This window comes from Struthio camelus, chromosome 1 (assembly GCF_040807025.1).
Source record: "Struthio camelus isolate bStrCam1 chromosome 1, bStrCam1.hap1, whole genome shotgun sequence".
NCBI classification, from domain to species: domain Eukaryota; kingdom Metazoa; phylum Chordata; class Aves; order Struthioniformes; family Struthionidae; genus Struthio; species Struthio camelus.
In genome coordinates, this window is record NC_090942.1 from 79197421 (window position 1) to 79222956 (window position 25536).

General features: G+C 44.9%; 2 protein-coding genes across 17 annotated transcripts in view; one reads left to right on the forward strand and one right to left on the reverse strand.

The window, feature by feature from the left end:
* ARHGAP8 (Rho GTPase activating protein 8) overlaps positions 1-18521 on the forward strand; it is a 103760-nt gene extending 85239 nt beyond the window's left edge. For 7 of the 10 annotated variants that reach the window (XM_068951447.1, XM_068951461.1, XM_068951482.1 and 4 more), the window contains one exon: positions 380-10246. In XM_068951447.1, the coding sequence (XP_068807548.1) occupies positions 380-577 (198 nt within the window). In that variant the 3' untranslated portion in view covers positions 578-10246. Of the gene's footprint in view, positions 1-379; positions 10247-17355 lie in introns of those variants that run through there. The other 3 variants (XM_068951506.1, XM_068951524.1, XM_068951515.1) reach the window with 3 other exon arrangements.
* A 1706-nt stretch (positions 18522-20227) lies between these two features.
* Positions 20228-25536, reverse strand: part of PHF21B (PHD finger protein 21B) — a 167371-nt gene continuing 162062 nt past the window's right edge. For all 7 annotated transcript variants that reach the window (XM_068951384.1, XM_068951434.1, XM_068951376.1 and 4 more), the window contains 4 exons: positions 25080-25238; positions 23935-24010; positions 22864-22967; positions 20228-20452 (listed from right to left, as the gene is read on the reverse strand). In XM_068951384.1, the coding sequence (XP_068807485.1) occupies positions 20228-20452; positions 22864-22967; positions 23935-24010; positions 25080-25238 (564 nt within the window). The remainder of the gene's footprint in view (positions 20453-22863; positions 22968-23934; positions 24011-25079; positions 25239-25536) is intronic.

A 25536-nucleotide genomic window follows, 5' to 3' on the forward strand; every position in this document is an offset into this window, starting at 1 on the left:
AGAAAAAAAAAGTCCTTCTAAACCATTGCAAACAGCTTCAGAAATCCTGGAGGTTTATTCTGTAAATGATGTAGTCCAAAGAGATGGAATAGCTGTTCATTTCCACTGTCCTCCCCACCATCTCCCATCAGAGATAACAATAGATTCTACGTGGAAAGACTCAACACATTTTATTTTCCTAGCATGAGGAAACAATTCAGTCTTTTTGCTTGACTTACTGACATCTTATGTTGTACCTGGTGGACACAGATCCCAGTGGCCCCGTAAGTCTAGCTGAAGCTTTACAGAAACTAGTGATGTACCTGTGATCAGAGTGTACTCCAGTAAACTTTCAGTGGCACGTGCCTACATATACTTATTTATGTTTGTATTTTTCCAGGTTTCACAGGAGAGCATATATAACAGAATGACAGGATCCAACCTAGCCTGTGTCTTTGGCTTGAATTTGATCTGGCCATCTAAAGGAACAGCCTCTCTAAGTGCTTTGGTACCTCTGAATCTCTTCACTGAACTACTAATAGATTTCTACTCAAATGTATTCAACTCCCGAACAGTGCCTGGTGAGATCTTACCTTAGCACTCCTAGAAAAGGAAATGGAGTATGGCTGCCTGGAGGAAGAGTCTCCCTCCATGCCTGAACTTATGTGAGCTTTATATTCCGGGCTCTCTTTCGCAAAGAACACTTTCAGTACACAGTAAAGTTTCTATAACTTTCCAAATACCAAAGATGTTGGGAGAAGCGTGCTTCCCCATATACTTTCTTCACTTGGGAGAATACGTATAGGAATGTTCCGAGACCAATAGCTAAAAATATCCATGCTGCTGAGTGCCACTCTGTCCTTTCTTTAGGGATCTGAAGACCTCACTACATGTCATTATTTTCTGAGGCTACGCAGAGCTAAGTTCTGCACCACTCCTGATTGTACAGCTTTTTTTTTTCTTACTTATTTGGTAACGGTTTGTTACAAGTTTATCTAATAAGTGAATAAAGACGGAATCAGTTTTTAAGATACTCAAATTTCTAGAACTATTTTTCAATACATTTAAGTGCCTTGCTTTACACAAGACATTGTGCGTAGCTGTGACACATCAGGTTTGCAACTGCTATGGAGAATGACGTATTTCTTGGATAATTTAAGCTATGCAGACAGCTAGCTAATTATGCTTGCAAATATCTAATCTGCCCAGTTAATCCGTGTAGCTGCACATGCAACGTGTAAGGAAGATTTTTTTATAAGTTCAAATGGGAAGCAATAATCATATGTTTTTTTCCTTAAATACTTGGACATTTGTTTATATCAGTGCATTTTGTTTATATCAGTGACTGTGTAATTCAGAATATAGAACAACTTTGTTTGAGAAGAGCATTCCTTATGTTTGAACTGCATGCTGCAATTTGACTTGATAGAAATCTGCCCTTCAAATCAGTTTCTCCAAAGTGCAGTAACAGCAAAAACTTGGATATTATACCTAATGCCACTTTTATACATTTAAAATCCCAGTTTGGATAATTAGCCAAAATAACAAGGGAAATATCAGTGTTTTCTTTCTAACTATGCCGCTAATATTGCTTGTATTTGATGAACCATTTACTGCACTGCTCTTTCATTGTTTAATACTGTTAATGAAGTGCTGTACCGGGGTTGTCATTACGGTTGCTTGCAAGGCAAAAGAGAGCGAACCAGTGGTGGCAAAGGTAAGCTCCCTAACGGTCTCTCGCCTTCCTGCTTCTGTAGAAAACTACTGAAAGAGAGGGACCATTCAGGCTTTAAAAATCTGGAGGTTTCTTTTTTTTTTTTAAACTGGAGATTTAGCCATCCCCTCCTCTGCAAACACAAAGCCACTTTTTATCCTCTAGGTTCTAGATAGTTGAAAGTTGGTATTTGTTGCCTTCATTTTAGTTATAAGCTATCTGTCTACGTAACGGGTGTAACAAAACCGTACTGCAGTGGGTAAACGACTATTGGTTCTTGTCAGCAGTTTAGGGAAGTAACCAAGTATTTGGATAGCCGTGGAAAGCTGGATGTGTCAGGCCTTCATTTGCCCAGTAGGTGTCATCTATAGCATTAGGCAGTGATTAAAATTTGAAAAATACAGAGGCTTCGGAGCAAGATATTTTAGGATAAACTTTTTGAATTATGATCATGCCTTTTGCCCAGTTCCTCAAGTGTCTGAAGGACAACTTTTCACTTTCAAATGTCTAAGTAAAAAGCAAACATTATTCCTATTTAAATGTAAAATATACATTAGTACAAAGTACTAATAGACTAGGCATAGTACAAAGAGAACAACATATGTTCATGATTGTTGCGTTTCAGGAAAATGAGATTGCAAAAGATAAAGCTAAGTTTTGTACTGCAACTAGTCTCAGTTTTAGACCTGAATTATCAGTGACAGCATCGTAGCCTGTTGTATTATGAAAAACAAACACAATTATGTGCTGTGCTGCTCAGTGATTTGGCAGTATGGTCCTGTGAATCAGTACTGTGTACTTACAGAGGAGGAATTTGTCCTCGAGTCAATGGCTGAGGCTAGGCCTCAACCAAACTTGAGTATTTTACCACTATATAACTCTCTGACCTTGGTCAAAATATGCATGCCTTCGTTTCGCTGTCCGTAAAAGGAAGAAACGCCTGGCATTTAAAAAGTGCTTTGGGATTAAATGCTGAAAAGTACTACAAAATAGTTGTATTTCATTTTCGCATGTTCTCCTCCAGAAATCCAGCAAAATTAAAGGACTCTCTAAATTTAGTAGTCTCCAGGCAAAGTTGTGTAATGGGAATGAATCTGAGTACTGAGCAGCTTTGGCAAGGTGACCTACCAGAGCCGTATGGGGTGAAATCCTGAGTTCCTGGGCATCAGCTTTGCTTAAGAAGTCCCCAGAGCCCTCAGACTGGAGGTTTTACCTGACGGTTTTAGTTTTCCAACTCCCTTGTGCTAGGTCAGGAGAGAGCAGGAATTTCCTAGCTTAGCAGCAGTGTGCTAGTGAAGCAAGTCCTTTGGTCACAGCTGCCTCTTATCCCTGCATTAATTCCTGCAATAGTGGCTGTGGAGTATTCGATCTTTTTTTTTGTTTTATTCAATCTTTTAGCAAGTGTTGGTCTTAGTTACCGATTGCCATTGCATGGATCAGCAACAAGTAAAAAGTACAAGCAGTGAGCATCGCTTCAGCTCGTTTGCCTGCCAAGGGACAGATGAGATATTTCAAATCAGACTCACTCCTTACATATTGGTCAGGTGCCAAACTACAGGTCTTCCTTTTAGTTCTTTGTAAACTACCATTTTCCAGGAATTTATAGCTCCTGTCATTTACTGAATGAAGAAGAAAATGGTGTTTTTGCATTTCAAAGTTGCTTCTTTCTTTAAAGAACAGACGCCATTTGTTATCCATCAGTTTGGGTAATTTGATGCTACTTAAGCAAAACAGAGCCTCTGGTTCTGCCCTCCCGCAGGCAGGGGACAAGCGCTCCCTCTCTGTTTTTCCTTCCTGCCTCCCCTGATGCAGCCATGAGAGGAAGGAAGTATCGTACCCAGCACCAGCCCAGCCTTTCCTGCAAGACAGGAAGGGACTTCCCCAATCAAAGTAGCAAAACCCTCCTCACGAGACCCCATCTCTATCCCTCCTGCCCCAAAGGAACTGGCAAAATCCGACATCTGCCGCAAAAGCCCCTGATCTCTGGCCTGAATGCCAGATTTAACTATAACATTAAATCGGCTCTCATGAATTATTCAGAAGGGTTTGGAGTGAAATTCATGTTAGAGAAATATATGTTTCAAATTCCCTGACTCTGAGAGGAGTCCTGGAGGTGTCCCCTGCAGTTACTTTGATAACAGTTTCTCTTTACAAAAGATAATTGCAGGATTCGAGCTTTTGTACAGTGTGGCCTTGTGAACTCTTCTCTCATCTCAAAGAACAATTTTGAGATCATTTCCATAGCAAAAAGAAAGTGATTATGGAGATAATCTGTTGGAAACACACATGCTGGATTTCAGTTTAAAACAATAAAATGCAGTCATGAAATGAGAAATCAAGTGTTACCTAGCTGACAATATGCAGAGAATAAATTGCCTAAGTATTTTAGTTTACTGAGCTGTTAGGAGTTTTAAAATTGGTCCCAAGATTAGTCTGATTATCAGATGCCTTTAGCAACAAGCACTGAAGGGGGAAGGGAATACTTTTCTACCCTGAGTCTGTGAGGAAATGTAAAAAGATTGAACCATGTCATTAACCAAGGGAGTCTTTACAGTTCTTACAAAAAGCTTCCATAAATGAGTATCACTTACATGTGTGCAGATGTTCTGTATGTGTATGCCGCAATCCTCTAGCAGCATCCATCACAGACACTCTCGCAGCCTGATAAACTTTAATATATTCACCCAGTCATGATGATGCTAATAATAGAAAAGCCCCAGATATTTTATTCACATATTAAATGTGTACTTAGGTAGGGGAGCAGGCTGAACTTTTTAACGGCATCCAGCTTCATTTCCTGAATAGTTCATCCTCACGTTACCACCTTTCAAAGGGCAATAGGGATTTGGGGGGGGAGGGGGGGGGGGAGGAGAAAGTAAGTGAAAGAGAATTATTGCCAGCACCTATAAATTCTTAAGTTAGAAACTCATCCTCAACTGAAACTCGACTGGCCAGTCATATTCCTACCCTTATTCTATTCATTTCTGAAATATTTTTACCTACAGAAAGAAGTTAGAAGCAAACACAGCCTGCTTTAAGTAGTCACATCTCCACTGAAGCCAAAGGTATGGCTGTGAGAAATGTATCAGTTGTATGTATTAAATGATATCTGTGGCTGGCTGGTGTAGGTTGGCATTCTGCCTTTCCCAATGGAGTAATACTCATTTTCACCATCTGAAGTGTTTGATTTTTATCTTTATCCATGCACATACTGGAAAGCCATTTCAGTGTATTGCACAAAAGATTCCAATATCATCGAAGAGCAGTGAAGGATTAAAAAGGTATGGTGTGCTACAAACGCTTTCATCTTTCTTGTAGACTGGGAAGCCTGAGTAAGTACTCCATTAAGCAGAGAAATTTCTCTGGGGTTAGGTTCATGGCTTGGACAGTGAACTGGCCTGCAGACTAAGAACAAAACTTTCAAATACAAATACCAGCAAAAGATCGCTTTTCCACAGTGGGTTGCAGACCTGTCAGCAGCTAAGAAGCATTACCCAGAATTATCACTGTAAGCAAAAATGGACTTTGGTTTGCCTTTTAGAGAGAGAGAGAGACTATAAACACACAGTACAAACGGGACACGAGTTCTTCGTACTCTTCCTAACTGGGGTGTTGTGAGAGCCAGCGTAATTGTACGTAGAAGGACTGTAGCCCTACTATTGCAGCTTTTCAAGCTTTTCATCTCTAGACTAACTGGCAGAAGTTGTGCCATAAAAATAATTAACTGATTGGAAAAGTATTTCTGTTGGAATATGCCAACTCAACAAAAATAAAAGCATTTTCTTAAAAGGTTTGGCTTTAGGGAGGTTCTTGCAGCAGTCGTTAAGGTCTTCAGGAGGCCTGCCCAGCTGCCTTTGAGCGGTGGGTCTCCCGGCTTGCTGCATCCCAAGGTCTGGCTCAGCCTGCCGGCTGTGCTGCTCCAAAATGGGGTTGGGTTCGCCGCTGAGGGGAAAGGAGCATTGCAGATTTTCCTTCACAGCCTCTTTTGAGATGGAATTACCTTTGCATACGCAGTGCTGGAATGATTGTTTGGGGCAAGGAGGGAATTCTGCGGGAGCTGGGGGACGCGCATGGCTGAGTGATCATTAAAGCGGAGGGTTTTTGTGGCCCTGATTTCTCCATGGTGTAATAATCTTCCAGCAACTGCTTTAATGACTGGCAGTGTGTTTGCAGTCCCCCGAGCACCAGCTTGTCAGTCACAGGGTTAGGATTTGTGCCTGTGCTTTAGAGTGGCTGAATCTGATGCCTGACCCAAATGCTCAGGTGGCAAAACTGCAAAATGCTTCTCAGACACAGCCTAGTGTACTAACTAGCTCATTTTCTTTTGCTCCAGTCCTCAAAAACTTACTCATTTAGGACAAGGGAATTCCCAGACTGATGCAGACCTTCCCAAGCCTAATATGAAATCAAGAGTTCTCTTCTGTCTTTTTTGGTTTTCTCTCTATTACATGGATCAAGTGCCCCAATACTGAAACGTACTGTCAAACGATTTCTGCACTTCAGCATTTCATCACACACAAGAGCAGTTTACAGCCTTTTACTCTTCTGCCATGAAGATTATCCCCTTAATTAATGGAGCAATAAAAAAGCAACTGTAAAATGCACCAAACTGCATCATCTTTGGCATCTGAACTTGATTTCTGCAGCAGTCATGTAAAAGTCTTCTGATGGGTGAATTTTTGACACTTCACCCAACAATTTCTTGACCCAAAGCTCTAAAAATAGGAAGAGCAGGTAATCAGATTTTCTGTTTCAAAAGCTTCGAAAGGAACGTGTTCTCCCTCTGCTTCACCTGCCAGGGTTGCCTTGTCCTTTTTTCTTTGTATTTCCCACCCCTTCCAAGCTGCATCCTCTGCTTATTCCCATTTGCAACCCTCTTCATCTTCAGTCTGTCAGCAGTCTGCATAAGTTGGATAAGTTGGATGGATGTTCACATTACCTGTACACACACACGCATACACACTGCGCTGCTGCTCATGGTGATGACTATGCAGCTGCTCATCCCATGACTTTTCTCCCTCCTTTGCTCGTGCCCCCACTTTGGCTCCTCAGCTCTGTTTTGGCTGGGTCAGAGGCTCTCGTGGCTGTACTGCAGCTGGATAAATTGAAATGAAAGCGCAAAGGTTTGGTTCTGTGAGGAAATGTCAAATCACAGTGGCTGAGCGTGTGAAATGGCCCAAAACGTTTCTCCCATCTTTGAAATAGAAAGATATGTTTTTGATTCAATAACCCAACACTTGTTGTGATGAGGGGAAAAAAAAGTTACAAATAGCTTTTCCTTTCCATTTTGCTTACCACTCCCAGGCTTCCTCATCATCCTCTGTCTTCGGAAAGCATAGCATAGTGGTGCATACTTGAAATGCAGCCACAGCTGATGTTCAGTAAGGCTAATACTCTATTTAACAGCTGTGCCCAGAACAGAAACAGCATCCCATACAGGCAGCATAGCTTTCCACTCCAAACACATGCACAGACCTGACCGAGGGACTGCAGCCTGTGGGCTGCTGTCAGGGTTTGCCTTGATCCACATGAAGAACCTGAAGAGAGGATTTATTTCCTTCCTCCCTTTCCCTCTCAGCCCAGTAGCCCCATTGTGGTGGATGGGCTACCAAACATGAGCAGCAAGTAGCCCTGAATGCGTACGTGTCAGGCCTTCTGCATGGAGTATTTAATGCCACTGGAAAACAAATATGCAAGCCAGATGCTGCAGTCTCAGTAACTACTCCTACCTTTGCAGAAGGATGAGAAGACCTCTGCTGTTCTGAATCTTGGATAAATCTTTTCTCTACTCTTTGCCTTGTGGCAGAATTCTTGAGGAATACTGCACCAAAAGTCTTTCGAGGTCTAGACTGCATGCTCAGAGTCCTGACGGGGAAAAGGTCAGAGCACAAGGACAAAGCAAATCCATGCCAAAATAACATTAAAAATCAGTAAGATGATATCACTTGTCTTCTGCACCAAAAGAGCTTTTACAAAGTCATGTAAATGAGAGGGTGAAAATAATGAGAGGCTTTGTAGAGCTCACTCACAAGGCCTGACATCAGGCGCACTCCTGCTATGGAGGCAGTGAACATCCTACTCGGTGCACGTCACAGCACCACAACTCCTTGCAGTAATTACCACTTGGAAGCTAATAGGACTACACTCCCTGGGTGACAGCTGTATTTTCTCTAGTCACTGCATGGTCTGCATCCACAGTGGTCATGGGGGGGGCCTCACTGTGAAAGTACCGTCTTGGAGGACGAGTTGTCCGAGGCTGCCTCAGAAAGCAACCAGTTTTCCTATGAAGAAGATGGTGTGTAGAGGGAGAGGACGTCTCTCTCCTTCATAAGGATCGTCATGGAGGACACCAGCGAAGAGCAGGAGCGTCATGGGCAGCTGGGGAAAGTGAAGGTACTCGGCTAATGTCACAACCAGGACGATAAGCAGACCGACTGGAAGAGACCCTTGACCTCCTGAAACGGCCTGGTACCTCCGCACTGCTGCAGGTACCCAGCCACAGGGAATGGCGCCCGTTTTTTTCTTTCAAGCAACCAACATTTCAAGCAACCAACTTGATAAGTACACCAAAAACAGAACAAGCCAGTACCCAGTCACCAAGCCAGATGACAGCAGGCTTTTAACGAACCTTTAATTTGGTTTTATCATGTCTGCTGGAAAAATGCATTTTGCTCTAATAATTGTTTTGAATGGTCTTGTGTGTCAAACTAAATGTAACGAAATTGTACATTAGAAATGTCTACTAAAAAGTAATCACAGCAGTCATCAGATTGAGGCTAAGAGGCAAGGAAGCTAATGAAATGCTGTATCACAGGCATGCATTGCTGTGGTGCAGCTCCCCACGCCCCCCCCGCCCCAACTGATGCTCCTAGTTAGCCTGGTAAACCACCTGAAGCCCATAGCACTTGCACACTATTTGTGTTTCGTGATCACAGCATTTGGGGTTGGAAAAGTTTTAGACTAAACGTAGCCAGTACAGAAAGCATTTCAACAATAATGCATTAAATCCTTCATTCTTCACATGTTTAAATACAACCAATTAGACTGACTACACAAATCAGTGTGAGTGCACATCTGCCACAGAAGACAACCAAAGCTGCTCTGCTCTAATTTACTACAGATCTGCCAAATACAGGTGCATTGACACTATGTCCAGTATGTCAAGACCTTCATACTGTATATTTTAGTATCACATCTCCCTTGATCTTTCCATTAGGGGGTTGCAAAGTTGAAGAGCAGAAGACAAGACACCGTTGAACTAATGATGTGTATTAGGACATGTCCTATAATCTGGGCACCCAATACTTTTGTGTGAAGTTGGACTTTTGGACTAGATGATCTCCAGAGGTCCCTTCCAACCTAAACCATTCTGTGATTCTGTGAAGTTACTTATGGACATGTTCCTTTTGTTTTAGTGCACATGAGTACAGACAAGGGCAAATTAACTTTTGATTTGATCATCATGTACAGCTGATCATCTCCTGGAAAGAGGATTTTTCAAAGGCACTTCTGATTGATTGTCCTTCATTTCCGTGGATTTCTCCATCCACCTGTAATGGGTTTCCTCCAAACTGCTCAGTCTAAGCAAACCGCTGAGCAACGGTCTTAACTATCTTGTTTCACAGACGCGCAACAGAAGTATATCAGATAGGAAGCAAGGAGCCACAGTCACTTATGTACAGCCTGATCTGCCCCGACTGTATATTGTTCTTGTAATGTATTTCCTCATGCATCAAAGAAGAGGCCATCATGGGACTGAATGTGAGCTTGAAGAAAAGAGTGTTTATGTAGAGTTATGTCTGGCAAGTGGGTGCTGCTTTGTCACTAATGAAACTTGGAAGAAAGCCTTCTTTTCTAGCATTTACCAAAAGGCTGATCTGAATCAACCAGTACCAACTAGAAGCCTTACAGACGCCCCATTGAGCTCCGTCAGGGCTATGAGATATCTGATCCTCTCCACACTTCAACACCCAATTTATTGCCTTCACCGCAAGTACTGCCAACATCCTCTTTAAGAAGCAAGCCTTGGTCTTTAAACTGGGCATTTTATCTGAGCCAAATCCCATTTGAGCCATTTCCGATAGCTGGTGAGCAAGGCATGCTGGCAAGCTAATATCAGCACACTGGTAAATTTTTCATTCCCACGTCTTCCCTCACCCAGGACTTTGACAATCATTTTATTTGCCAAAGATTTCCTCCTTCATGTTGTACAGAGAGAAATTAAAAAGACAACTGAAATACTCAGAAATCACATAGCAAGGAAAGTCAAATTAATTATTAAAAAAAAAATGAATTCTCTTTGTGGCTGGTTTTTCTCCAGCTGCACTATCAAAAAAGAGCTATCAAAGAAAACTATCATTAGTTTTTAATTCAGAGTGACTTCAGAAAGCGGCGCTGACACCACAGCTGACGGCTTCCCGGCAGCCTTGTCATCTCCATGGGCCAGTCGCTGTCACTGGCGGGCGCTGCAGCATCGCAGCCTGCGGGCACCCCCCTGCCTGCGCTGGCAGCTCGTGTAGCACCCTGACATGGTATGGAGGGGACCTTGCATACACCGAGGGACCTGCACAAATTTGTGTGCCAGCAGCTGGCATGCACATGAGCAACATGATGCCCAGGCTGGCACCAGCCACCATCAGTGCGAGCTGTCAGCAGGGCCCAGGTATGTCAGCAGCTTGGGGAAGGGCTGCCCCAAAGCTCCGAGATAGTTTCTCTGCCTGGTTACTTAAGGGTGAACAGGAGGGAAACAAAGGGTGACTGAGCCCTCAGAGGCACGGTTACCACTCGCACCACAATTTGTATCATTTCACCTACCACCAGCTTCCTGCTTTGCTCTTTGAGGCGGCAGAAAAAGAAACGAGGGAAGGAAAGAGGTGCTGTAAAACCATCACACAGACATCGGTTCAAATTGGCAGCAGGACCTGGGGACAGGTGTAAAGTCTGAAGCTACTTTTAACCCTTTACTTTTAACCCTTTTTAACTGAAAAGATTTCGACTTGATATAGTTCCTTTACCTGTGTATTACCCAACACAAATTTTGTGTGCAACTGCATCACTTTGGCCGTATAGCCTTCCTCCTTCTTAAAGAAGGTTCCTAAACTAGAGCTATTTCCTGCATGTAACTTGTTCACCTGGACTTTGTTCCCGCTGACCACGTCACACTACAGATACCAGATAAGATACTATGGAAAGCAGTGTTTAAGAAGGTAAGATTATTTAAAACTGTAGTCTCATAATGATAATTTGGAGGCAGTCATCCATTTGGTTTTTGGCAGAGAGAAATTAGTCTACAGCCAGAAAGGTCTGAAGAAGGAGCTTCCATGTGACTCTCCAGTTTTCATTGCTCTCCTGCTTGAACAATACTGTGTGAACAATGCATATTGCACTGTATTCTTAATTTGTATCGTTTATTAATGTATTAATATATTAACTTATACATTACTAGTATACATTAACGATAACAATTGGGGCCAACAGGCTCCCAATCCTGTAGAAGAGGAGATTATAATCACTAAGCTGCCTTTCTGTCACTTTCCTCAGAGGGCTGAGTGTTTGCCCAAAGCCGCCAAAGGAGAAAAATAAGGGGCTGGTGGCCTCTGCCGAAAGACCGCTGGGTCTCCTCGGCCCCCGAGGCAGGGTTGGTTAGTGCTCCACCAAAGAGGTGGCGATAAGGCTGATGCTCTGCTCCAGCTGTGGAAGGGAGAACTTCAGGCAAGGTGTTTTAAAAACCGTCCGACTCAGAAATCCTGACGTTCATGGTGAGCTCGGAGCAGCAGGTGCAGCAGCAGGTGGAGGCGCGTGTGGCGCAACCGGCACCTCGGCGCGGGGCAGCCTGGGCCTCGGGCAAAAGCCGTTTCTACACCTCCGTGAGGACACAGTTGCGTTGCCATCACCGGAGGCTGCCGGGGGGATTTCGGAGGCAGGGTTAGACGGGAGATGGCACAGGGCGCTGCTGCTTGCAGCGCCGGCTTCGATAAAACAATCTCTCGTGCCATTCGTTCCCTTGACCAGAGGGGGGAAAGAGGACCCCCCCCACCTCCCTTAGCCCCCCGCACCTCTCCAGGGACAAGGGGCGTTAAAGTGGGCGGTGTGCTGCAGCACAGGAGCACTTTCCAGCGGCTGCCCCCCCCCCCCCCCCCCACGCAGCCGGGCCAGGAGCCACCCCCGCCAAATCCCGGCTTGCCTAATGCATGGCCTAAAAAAGGAAACTGCATTTTACCACAGAAACAAGTGCTTTAGTTACTTGCTAACGCTTCATCTTGCCAGTACGCCGCGCTTTGGCGGCATTTGCACAGGGATTTATTTGCCTTTCTAGCGCTGGCGCGCTGATGGAAACAGCTGTGCCGCCCCACAGCGCTTTTAAACGTGAGCATGTGGGTTAGCCACGGCAAAACCCGCTGCTACGTTTGCGCTGCCGGTCTGCGGTTTGGAAGGCAAACGTGCAGAGTAATGCAAACCGCTGAGTGGGAGCCCCCCGCCAGCGCCGCGGAGGCAGTGACATCTGCCTCTCTTTGATAAGCGTTTCTGCGCGTGAGAGCAAAGCACTTGGCCTGAAACCGCAAAGCTTTTGAGCTCGTCTTTTTGTCTCATTATTATTTGACGTTCGAGGCCGTCGCGCGTTCCTCTCGGCGCTCGTTCAGCCGCAGCGCTGAGCGCCCTCGCTGCCCCATGGCACGCGGGCATCGGCCGAGCGGCATCGGCGCAGCAGACGCGCCCGCCGTGACCTTTACGGGGGGCCTGAGCGCGGGCTGCTGACGGCGAGCAGGGTCGGCCGCGGCCGGGACGGTTCGTAGCAGTTATTTGACTTGCGGCAGCGACTAGCTGGGCTGCAATCATCTCCTGTTTTTCCCCAACGGGTGCAAACTCGCGGGAATCCCACTGGGGTAGATGGCTGCGAGCCGTCAGCACAGAAAAACTACTTTGGGAGCCCAGGGCAGACGAGGTGGGATGACTTGCGGGGACTGAAACGCTTTCCCCCCTCCCCGGGATGTGCTCAGCCCTTCCTGGGCAGGAGCTCAAGGAGGCCGGCGTGGGGCGAGGAGGCTGATCTGCGTCTGTAACCGTCACGTCCTTGTCTGGGGAGCCCTGACTGACACGGCGGTGGGTTTTGTGGCTTGTTAAGGCTGTGCGGCAGGTCCTTTGCCCTCGCTGCAGTGCCACAAATGCCTCCGAAAGGGAAGGCAGCGACCAGCCAGGGAATGGCTGAGCTAGGACTTTTTTGATGATAGCTGCTTGCACGTGCGTGTGGGGGGGCCCTGAGGGCCCAAAGCACAGATTCGCAGGGCTCAACTATCAAAAATGTGTGTGTGGGGGGGGGGGGGGGGTGGCGGAAGGGCACCGAGCTGCCAAATACAGATTTTTAAAGGCCTGGCACATTGTAAAGCACTGGAGACGGCAGTATCGGGCTTGCGCTGACTGTGCTGCGCACAGGGACTGCCCACGGCCGCCTGCCCATGGCGAAAGAGGTGCCTCTTCTGAGCCAGCAGGTTCAGCATCCACAGTCCTTTGCCATTTCTTAAACTGAGACTTGATGCCCCTTTGCCTTGCCTGAACGCCGACGTGGGGGCTGAGGCCAGTTCGGCTGGAGGGGCCGGGGAAGGGCAGGAGCCCGCAGAGGGGAGCTGGGCATCACCGGGAAGCAATAGAGAGAGCCAAACTCTTCTCCAGCCTCTTGGAGCCAGGGAGTACAGGTTTCACTGGAAGGTAGAAACGTGTGGGAAAAAAAAAGAAATCCTTGGATTTGACCATTTCCATCAGACCGGAGAAGTAACTCCCAAAGAAGTAGCTGCAGCAAGGTCAGCCGAGCGAGCCTTGCTGTCGATACACCAGAGGGGACACCACCATGTCCATAGCCAACCTGTGCGCACAGATGCTAATGGAGCTACCGCCACTTCTGTCAACGTCTGGGAGGAAGAAGGGACACATCAGGCTCCCCCCCCCTTCCCCTCCCTGTTCAACACTTCTGCTTCAATGAAAGACAGTAAATTTTATTCTTCTAAAATACGCTGCAGGGGGCAGTCCTCTGGAAGAGGATGGTCTGGGCAGGCAAACTGGGGGACCCTCAGGGGCCCTGGTGATTGCGCTCCATTTTCGAAAAGCTCCTGAGGCTGGCCAGGAGCATTGCATTGAGATCCTTGGTACGAGTCAAGTCAACATGCGAGGAAGATCTTTCAAAAATAAAATAATAATAAAAGTAAGTAAGTGAAGAATTCAACTTCTTGGGAGCCCTTCCAAAGTGCATTCAGAGCATCAGCTGGGAAACCATTAAATGGTCCCTTGTTTGTCATGAGCTGAAGAGAAGCCAGATAAAAAACAGAGGCACCACACAGGCAAAGTACAGACCTCCTGCAGTAAGCAAAAGCTCTCAACAGAATGGCTTAAATGTGCTCAGCAGCATCATGCTGCAAGAGCGCCATGATCAGCGCCCCCGCTTTGATGGCTCGTGTTGATGTTTCCTAGCACAGCTCTCCCTTTCACTGCTGTCACCCAGGGCAGAGATGAAGTCCAAGCTCTGCTGCCAACAGGGGATGCTGCAGGGGTCATTGCCCAGCTGCCGCAGCTCAGTCCCTGGCTGTGATGCTGCCCCACCATAACGTCGCTGGGTGTTTGGTTTCCCCTCACTTGCAGCTTGCAGCTAAAAACCATGAGTCGGAGACCTCCTCCCTCTGCTAAGCATAGGACCCAGCAAAAAAAAAAAAAACCACAAAAAACACACACACACCCCAACAGTCCAGGGGCATCCACAGAGGAAGCAAACCATGTGTGTGGGTCTCACTTGGGTCATTTTTTGCAGTCATGAAGCCAGACTGCAACCAAGGAAGAGAAGCTGCATGTAACGTCGTCAGTGGCTCAATGAGCTTCCTTGTATGACGCACTTTTGAACCCTCTGAAAATTTCTGGGAGTTGTACAAGTGCACTTTAAACAACAGTGTTATTAGCCAGGCCAGAACTTCATTTTTACCAACTTACCGCTTCATGCACTGATTTCTACCGCTTCCCCTTCTTGGTTTTCCCTAGGTTTTTAACTAAGGCAATAATATTTCCCTAGCCAAAGAAAGCAGAAGTGCCCCCAAGAGGTAGGTCCTGGCGACCGGGAAGTGCTGTGGGCAGGGACTGGCAAAAGCCAGTCCGGGTGACCAATTCTCAGGCCCGTGACTGCTGACGGCACAACCCCTCTCTCCAGCAGCTACAGCTTAAATCGCTATAACAGGATTCAGTAACATGGAGCACATTGGAGGCCTTGGATGACAGGGATGTTTTTGGAGAGGGAGTGGTTTTGTTTTGTTTTATGTGAGATCTCCTAACTCGTCCGGTACCTCTGTGCTTGGCGCTGGCTGTAGGAGGCAGCTGGTGCCTGGTACCTGTCACTCACAGGCCAGGTATTTTGGTCAATCAGGCGAAGGGACACAGCGTCCCTTCCTGGGAGGGAGGGTGCACTTGTCCCTCGCTGTCCTTCATGCCCCTGAACAAAACCTCCCCCCTTCAGAGAGCAAGCAGTTGGGGGAGTGGGGGGGGGGGGTTCATTTTTCAGAAGATGTTGGGCTCGCTCCCTAATCAAAAGGAAAATTAAACTTAGTATCGCTGCAGGGCGGCCATGGCCAGCGAGAGGGGCAGGAGCCGCTGCTGCCTGCATCGGACAGAGCACAAACGCCAAAACACAGGCTTGCTTTACCATCAGCAGCCGGCCTGGCAGCAGCGCTCAGCTCTGGCCCCCGCATGACTACTGAGGGGAAAGGCTAACGCCGCAGCTCGCTCCCAAAGCCAAAATGCAGAAGGGAATTAAAATTTCTGTGCTAAGCGCTTAATGAGCAAAAGTTGGGGGGGGGGATTTCTGCTGCAGTTCAACAGCACAGAAGTCATCTGCAACCCACCAATGAAAATGCAAACAACTTCAAAGAGTGATGCCATCTTCCCCCCCCCGCTTCCTCTCCCCAGCTAGAATTTCTGTGTGCCTGTGTACGCTTTGTAGTGTTTTTTTTCCTATCATGACAATTTAATGTTTCGTTTGCTTTTTTAAGGGGGTGGGGAAACACTTTTGCTTTAATGCTATTCACCATGGTGAACCTGAAAGTAGCTCACAGAAGCAGAGCTCTGGCATTTTCTGTTTGCACCGATCAGCTGCTGGCGATTGATCTCAGAAGCCAGGCTTCATTTTCTAAGCAAAGTGAGCAGCAGTTAGCAGAGCCTGATTAAAGTGAGTAGAGCTTCATCTGATGTAGCTGTTGCCACTCATTTCTGCATCACGTCTCTCTTTTTAACTACAGAGGACCTGCAGAACAGAGACCAAAAAGCACATATCCGTTTATAATGCACTCTTGAGCAAGTTTAAGTGTTTACTAATAGGCCATCAAACTGCTAGGAAACCAGCCAGCGATGGGTATGGCTGCATGGAGAATAAATTCCTACAGAGCTGTTGTAGGGTTTGTACTGTCACCCTCACAGAGAGGCCTACCACAAGACAAGGCGCTCGCTGGACTGCTGCTACTGTTAAACCCGTCACGCAAAAACTGCTGCCAGGGCTCGTGAAATAAATATTAAAAAAGAAGTGGGTTCTTGACTTTGCTTCCTGATTTTTGAGCCTTTAGGGCACGTAGGTCCATTACGGCGTCTCCCTCTTAAGATGATGAAGCCTAAAAGCATCTGAGGTCCTGCCATAGCCCATGAAACGCCAGCCTTCCTCCTTGTGCTCCTTTGGGAGGGACTGGCCTCTCCCTGCAGGAGCTCAGGACACACAGAAGAGTTACTTTTCCTCCCGTTTCTGAGGCAGGGGAAACAGCGAGGGAGGGCAGAGAAGGCGCAGTTGCGTTCGAAGAGGTGCGAACACAAAGCTGATGAGCTCGGGGACAACGCGTTTCCTTCAAAAGGCTGTTTACAGAGCGGCTCCTCTGCGAGCTAACTAATGGCACGTGAAAAGGTCCTACGCACCAAAAGCAGTCTGTCACATTAAAATAAAGAGCTCCGAAGCTGTGAAATCTGGCAGAGCTGTAAAAGCAACTTCCTCGTGGAAGGGGAGGGGGAAACCCCCCCCCCCCTTGCTCTAGCTCCCGACTCCTTTCAAAGGCCATGTCCGGTGCCCCAGCAGGAAACACGGCGGCTACTGGGGCTTCTACAAACCTGCACCAAAACCTTAATTTAAACTAACAGCTAAGATTAAAGGCTGGTGCGAGCCTACCCTCCCTTGCAACCGCATTAATTATTAAGGCAACATGCCGAGTGCTGTAATTGGCTCCTGTCTGTTAGCACAGCGCTGAGTTGATAGATTAGGACGACGGCAGGATGCTGATGACGTACATATGACTTCTGGTTTTGCCGGTTTGGGGGAGCGCAATGTTGGGGAAAATAAGGGTGCCCTTTCCATAGCAGGGGATAGAAGGGAGAAGGGGGAAATCTAGCTGCAGCGGAAGCAATGAAACATTTCAGAATCCCCCCCCCCACCCCCCCCCCAGCTAACTCCAGCCTGAAATGAAACTGTGACACACTGCCAGGACCTGAAAGCAAGCCAAAAAAAACCCCAGTCAAACAGCAGCACCTCCTGCAAAACCCTGCCCAATAGGTGGAAGTGTCGGTACTGTGGCTCCTGCGCTGCATAAGCATGAGCCACTGAGGTAGATTTTATGTGGCTTTAAAATTGTTTTCCTTTCCTTTTGCTTGTTTTACTGAAGACTTCCTTGCCTTCCACCTGTCAGAAACAGGACGATTCCTCCAAGAGGCCTATCCTCTCCTCCTTGAATTACTACGTTTACCCTAAACGGGCCCAGTTCTCTCATCTGAAAGCACAGGTCTAAAACCACCCGTCTGTCAGCAGGTCGCAGCAGAAAGGCATATGTCCTCAGCCTGGAGAAGGGTCCTTCCCATGACCCTGCAAGAAGCAAAGCCTGCGTTGCCCACCACGCGCACAAAGCATCGAGCAGCACGTGCAGACAGCTTGCCTAACACCTCGGGGCGCAAGTTACCCGTGGCGACCTTCTCATGTTTTTGAGCCCTACCCTTGCTCCCCAGCTAACCCACCTCATTTCAATTTGGGCAGAGCTAGCCAAGTGTTTAAATTCTGGTGAAAACCTAGGTACCACAACTCGCGAGATGTGGAAGAGGACAAGAGAGAAGCCTGAGGCGTTGCCAGCATGATTTTACACCTCTGCATTCAGATCTGAAGAAGAGTGAGACAGAGGAATTACTCAAAGGGGTAGGAAGCCAAGAAAGGGCTCCCTGGACTAAGTGTGTATCTGCCTGTGAGAAACGCTGTCTCGGAGCGAATACCCTAGATATTCTGGAACGACAAGAGTTAAGAAGCAGAAAGAAACCAGGAAGCATTCTAGGCATCCTGGCGTTGTTAAATCTCAAAACTGAATACAGTGATGGAGAAAGTGGCACTGGTAACTTCCCCTGAGCTCAGCAAGAGTTTGGCGGGGAAGGGATCGCAGCAGCGGATCCCAAACAGGCCAAGCTTTATCCCCTCAGCACGAGTACCACAATGACTACAATGCCATTAAATTGTCAATCAAGTTTAATGCATCATAAAGAAGTAAAACTACATTGGCATATTTAAGACAAACACTTTTTTTCTATGCACACTATCCACTGGACAGTCCCCTTTTCAAAATAACTACTTTTAACAGTCCAAGACACTTCTTCAGAAATTCTTCACATATTCAACCTTCCACGCTTTTCCTTTTTTTAATTTGAGAAGGAAAAAAAATCATTAAACCTGAAAACATTTACATTGCAAGCCACATCAGAATGCATAATTGGCATACAATAACCAATGTATAACAATTGTGTTTTACTTAGTTCACTTTGTTCATCAATAAAAGAATATAAAAATCTTGTTCAACCGAGTGTTGTGTATTAAAATAGATTTGTATAGTACTGCACAGTTTCTCCCGGAGTTGTGAAAATGGTTGAAGGGACCATGTGCTGCCTAGTGATGGGCGACGGAAAAAGCCAGTCCCTCGTTTTTTTGTTTTTTGTTTTTTAAAAAAAAAGGTATTCGGCACCATGTGATATGCTGATGTGAGAGACTAGCCTTGTGTCGTGCTCTGGTGGCTTCTTGCTTTCCTTATGTACCTGTTGTGCTAACTGGCTGAGAACTCAGAAATGACAGAGGCGATGGCATCTGGTGTGTGTAATTTGAGAAAAACTGGGGTGCCCATCACTAACTTCCGAGGTAGGCCTCAGGATTGCAGGAAAGGCCTGCGGCCTACTGAGGGGCCGGCCGGACCCTTGGAGTATCAGGAAGACTAGCTAGTGAAACAAGCAGGTGCACTAGGATTTTCTCAGGCTAATGCTAAACACCTTTCAAATGTGCTAAAATGCAACAAAATTGTAAAAAGGAATCAAGTCTCCAAAAAACCAACAAACCCTTACGATTTTCCATAGCCCGTCCCTCCCCCAAGACTCTTGATATTATCCAATATGAGAAACAACCCCTTGAGGCAGTTCTTTTTTTCCTGTACCATTTTAGCAGATATTTCTGCAAGCGAAAAAGAAAATTAAAAAAAAAATCACATTACATATTTTTAACAATAAAAACGCAGTACAAAAATGTAAAGTTATCTTTTTGGCATATTATCTGTACTGGCAAGAAACAAAAACAGAATATTTATTTGCTTTTTTCCTTTAAAAAAACCCAAAAATTAACAAAAAAGACGACCCCCAAAATAATCCCTTTGATAAACAAAACCCAACCTGCCAAAGATATCCACTATTATGGTTTATGCTAAATCTTGCACAAAAACTCCATGAGAAAAATACACCAATAGCAAAATAAGTAAAAAGGACCTGCAAAAAAGTAAGGAGTTTTACAGTCATACTTTTTTAAATACTTCGGAACGCATATACAGAAGCGTCAGCATGAAAATACTTCAATATTTTACTAGAAACGCTAACTTCATACAGTTTCTTTATTTAAATATCTGCAATTCTCAACTATAATAATACTGAAAAAATGATCTTTTGTTTCGAAGGCTCTGTGAGTGTCCATGACGTCATTCTTGTCAAAAAAGCCCCATTTCCAGTTCACCTGAATCAATGGGGCCAACTTTGTTCATTTAATAAGAATCCATGTCAAGTCCTAAGCAGTTCAGTTTCTTTTTATATTACCAATTTCCCTCCCACAAATAGCTTTCAACCCAACTACTTCTCTACTAGTTCACTAACTCTTTGTATTTAAAATTTTCCCATTAAAGCAGAACTGTAAAACTGTCTGCCCCCCGCAAAAGGATATTCCACTTTCTATCGGCCATACTTTTCCTGTTCATCCTTATTCATAAATACATTAAGGCCAACATAACAAAAAAATCTCATAAGCACTGAAGGTCTTGGCAAATACAAAACTGCAGCAAAAACCGCTCTGTGGGAAGTTGCTGCCACAGTGACCTACAAACTGGACTGATTGGTTTGCAAGTTCTATGCGTATAAAAACTGAGATTGTTTCTTCTTTCCTTTGTTTCAGGTTAATCTCTCCTTTGCGCATGTGTATAAAGTTTGTTTTTTTTTCTTTTCCCCCCTTCCTTTGCTTTCTCGCAGCCAGCTCTGTCAGTTGTTACCCTGTGATTGCTGCAAGGCTTTGTGCATGGCAGCAGAGGCAGATGAGGGTTTGATCCAGGGGACAGTTAGCAGGGAGGTGGTGGTGGTCGTCGTCATGGTAACCTGAATCATCTGCTCATTTTGTATCAGTCTAATGAGGGTTTTGAGACGTTCCAGTGATGACTGAGTCCCTTTCTGCTGGGCCAACAGGCTGTTTTTTAGCTCTAAGCATTTCTGTCAAATAAAGAGAAGGGGAGAGAGAAGGAAAGACTGAGAATACATTCAAATTGGTGTCAAACATCTCTCCAAACATCCTTTTGTGTCTTGAGTGCACGTCCTTCACAAATGAAGTATATTCTCCTTTGGGGATAGCAAAAACGCAGCTTAACGAATGGAGTAATCACCAGTGCTGCATACACTGCAGCAGCTGTCTAAGGTAACAATATTCAGCCAAGTCCAAATGCGTTCAGAAGACAATTTTGACCTCATCCTGTAGAAAGCCTGGCAGAAGTACCTTATGAATTCCAAATATATTACTGGCACAGGAGACTGTTATAGCTGTATTACTGTAAAGTACTGAAACCACCATAAGGTCTCCATAGCTTACCAAATGGCACTGAAAAAAGCTCGAGGGCTAAGCCTCCCCATGATGCATTTTGAACCTGCCACCTATTTTTGGGAGTCAGTATTGTGAAGGTAAGTTGCTTTCTCTAAACATGATCTCAATATTTTTAGGGCAGAAAACTTAATCTAAGCCACTACTGTTATACCACTATAGTCATGAGAAAAGTCACCCCACTTCCTAGGGGGTGCCCAAACTGCACCCCAGAGTCTCTTAAAACATTTCATACAAATCTACAAGAAAATGAGCACCACAGCAGGAGCCAAATGAAAGCTTCCAAAATCTTTCCCCTTGGCTCCAACAAGGGATAAGGGAGAATCAGAAACTCTCCTTATATTCCCCACCTCCATATTGCTGGGCATCCCATCCATTACATTATCAACTGGCCTGTGAGCAACTATGTGATAGACCAAAACCTTGAGCCCATCTGCTAGATGGAAGGGGACTGTGGTCTCTCTAATAGCTGAAACGTCCTGTTTTCTTTCTGGCAGTGGGCCGAGAGATCTAGCTGGCAAAACTGGTTACTTGTCTTCAGGTTGTCCCTCCTTGGCTATCTATGGTCTTGACTTCCTGGAAGGGAGAACAATCCTCCAGTTCTGGGGAAGTGACAGATGCTCCCTTGAAAATCAGGTTCTGTTTGTTTGAAAAGCAAGTGTGTGGAACTGCTCAGAGATGTGTTTAGAAAGGTGAAATCTCAGGTGGTGGATAAATCACATTGTGTTTTTACCAAATAACACCATTCCACCTGTGGTGTGTATGTGAGTTTTCATTTTAATAAGATTTCTCTTTAATGTAAGTCTCTTTTAAGGAAAACATCAGGAGTGAAATTGCTCTGTGCTGGAACAGCTTTAACTGCTTTCTGCTCTTCTCCTTTCAAGTGGATATATCTCCAATAAATATAATCATTGTCTGATATTACCATTTAAAGAAGAGACAGTGTTTCCCACTGAAGGAATCTGATTCTGCTTAGGCAGAACTCTTGCTGATGTTGACAGTAGCGACATACACCTGATAGTTGAATGCATCCCCAAATGTCTTTCACTTTCCGAACGCCTCATCCTATTGCACTGACCTACCCACAGAAAATATTCCATACCCCAGAGTCACTTCTTCATGCACGTGTTTATTTCCAATAGTGCTGATGGTGGCTATACATGCAGGGAATATTCCCTGCCGTGATGCTTTTTAATAAGTTATTGCTCTTCCTTCCACTCTGTTTTATATGTGATAAATATTTTAATGTGCATCTTCTGGATAATTGCAGTGGTAAAATATGTAGTGACCAGTTACTCTTGCAGCTATCACTCTAATTTTTGCAGGGCAAGGAAGTTTGAAATATTTATTGAAAGTGCGATGCAAACTAACGGTTACCCCTTCAGAGTGCCTGAGGAGAGAGAGCCCCAAATGAGTTCCTTCATGCATGGAGGATAGGAATTATGGCTGTGAATTCAGCCACAATCACCACCGTCAGTAACTGATGCTCATAGTAGAGTATGTGTGGGCGACACCTTTAACACCTAGCTTTGGAAACAATGATTTCATGGATAAAATGGCTGTGAATCCACCTCCAGTCATGGAGAGACTTGTACAACGTTCAGCCTTTAAGAGAAATAATGGTGGCTATTCCTACCTAACCTCAAGAGTTTTGCGCTTATGGACACCAGAACTCACAGCTGTGACTAATCTTGTCGTCAGGAGAACGGAAGTGCCTTAATGTCACTGGGCAGATCAGAGCTGCATATGGCACTAAAAGGAAGATAAGCACAATTTTGTTTGTTTTTTTTTTTTGCATGCAACAGGAATTCAGTCACCAGTGATTTCTCCTCCTCAGCCTGCCAAAGTAGCTTGCCTTTGTGCGCAAAGAAAATCCACACGCTTTTTCCTCAGAGAGAAAAATATCACATGTGAACATCTGTAGCTTGGGAGCATAAATTATTTTCTAGCTACAAAATATAAGTTTTTCAAGCATAAATTCTTCATCAACATCTCTGTAGGAGACTGTGTCCCTAGTCAGGAGTCCTACCTTCACTGCATTGTTGAGAAGTCGATCTTTTTCTTCTAACTGTCTATGCTCGCTCTTCAGCTCACTGCCTCTCTTTAGTAACTTTCGCTTCTCTTCTTCTTTGACTGTGGAACAGTAAGATTAAGGATGCAGAAGTTAAGAAAAGGTCATATGGCAAGACTGTGTGCTTGACAACACAAAGCAGAAACATGTATTTTGTATGGTGAGTTTCAGGTCTAATCAGCCTTTTGTCAACAGATACAGTTGAAGAAATCTGGAGTTTCTACTTGCATGCACGTTTCTATGTCAATGGCTAGCACGTAGGACAACCCAGAAGTTATAGTACCCCTTTGAGATTAATTAGAATTAATCCATGGTTCACATGTGGCCCTGGAAATCTCCAAAAAAAGAGGTGAATGATATTTAAGAACAGGTGGTTGGAATGGCCATAGTTCAGTGACCCTGACTGAAAAGCACCGATCATACAGTGCCAGACCTCTGCAAAGCTCCTCACAAACACGGTCTAATGCCCCAAACACCCCTTTTTAAGAATACAACAGGGAACTAAACAAGAATAATGGTCCATGTATGATGACCATGAGATATCATATAATATTTGATACTAACGACTGTGATAGCAAATAATATCAAAACAACTAGGTGCTGCTATTACTGCAGTACCTCTGATACTAGTGTGGCCCCATGCTACTTACGTGCTTATACGACTTTGCCTAGCCTGACAGTATCTCTCTGCTTCCTGGCCTGACTATGATTCTGTCTCCAAATTCTGTTTCAAGCCCCATTCCCAGGCACCACTTTCAAGGTAGCCTCCTCCACAGAGTGAAGTTCCTCAGAGACTGATCTCAGCTTCCACAAAGAGGGAAGATAGGCAGGAGGCAGACAGACAGGAAGGGGAAAGAAAGTGACCCGCTGTTCTTGGCCACAGCATTTTACGGTCCTTTTTTCAAAATGTTTAATAATGCCATGATATAGCTTTACAACAGTTTTTTGATGTCAGTGCCATAAAGAATTCAAAGAGTATCACTCATCATGAGCAGAGAATAGCCTGTCAATAGCTATGTTAATCCCTACCTGTTTTATGAGTAACATAGGAGTGAACAATAGCCAGAGTTCCAGTCCACGGCACATTGTCATCTTTCTTTAACACCTACAAGCCCAGGATACAATAAAAAATTAGTACTCCACAAAGACACACACACATTAATGTTTTTCTTCCTCCAACCTTACAGTTCTGCAGGACCAGTTTTAGGGTCCTTGTGTCAGAATTCACAAGCTGAAAAGCAATGAGATAATAATATGAGCAGCCATCTGCGTTAGAGATGACTCTTTTTCACTTCACTATAAAGAGTGCTACCAAACAGTGCTAAAAGGGGTTATAAATCCTGCATTTTTGTTGCCACAGCCAGGAGATATTCTTCCTCAGCCTCTAACAAGCAGACCTTCACAACATCAGCAGTATTGTGCAGGTACTTTTGTCTACTGAGCTTGGGAGAGGTTGCTGGACTGTATGAAAACACGAATGTGCTGATCTTAACCTGGGCTGCTCTGCTCTCTAACTAACATCCTAAAATTTCCGCTTGACATCTACAAAGGATCATAACAGTGATCTCAATGCAAAATACAGAGAATTCTAAGGCACAACAACTAAGCCTCCACTCTACAAGCTGGTGACATTGTACCGTTTTAGTAACTGTTTTACTGTTGATACAACCAGCATTTTTTACAGAAACAAGGCAAATTAGCATTCCTAACATGGTGATGATCAATAGCTATGTGTAATAAACAAGATTTAAAGAAAATTAAGTACTCTCCTTAATACTTTCAGATAGACTGGCGAACATTGTCTCCTTCTGACACCGTCTTTCTCATCCGTAAGATTTACATTACTTGTTTTGCAACCCCACAAGCTGGTGGCTTTATTGTAAAGAAGGGAAACAGAAAGGACATGAATAGACAGCTTAAATCTTTTTCCAGGACAAATCTGGACAGATGTGATTACTGTGAAGCTAAGAAACTACATGTATATGTAAATTCTAAGTCTAGCACAATGAAAACACCAGAAACAAAAACAGTAGACTGTTCAAAAAACCCTCAGGATTATTTTTGCTAACCTGATCCCCTAAGCTGTGACTGTAGCTTAGATTAGTTTACTGGTCAGCAAATTCAAGGTTTCTCCTATTTTCTTTTCTTGGTGTGCTATGCTCCATGTAGCTTACCTTCTGTTGGCACTTTGGACAGACCCAAACCCCCTTGGGGGCAGTTTTGAGGGGTGGGTCCAAGCAGTTGAGGTGATATGCTCTGGGACACGTGCCACAGGGCTGCAAGTTAACGCCACGCTTGCATGCGCTGCAGTGTTCATCGTGGTGGATCTCATTCTGCAAGAGAAGAGAAAGAACGGCTTGGGTCAAGTCACAGCATGAAGTAGTTCTCCGTAGACAGCACTCACAGCCACTATCGCAGCAGACAGGCTCATTCAAACACAAACTCTAATTGTCAAAAACACCCTGGCTGCTGTAGAAGGAAGACAAAAATAATGGTGTACGATAGCAACAAAAACAAACAAATGAGCTAGAAGTAAGTTCCATAAATTGAAACAGACAGAAAAATCAAAGCCAACTGATGAAACACAGGAGGGAATCAACTAATATAACCAGCTTGCGATGTCAAAATTGT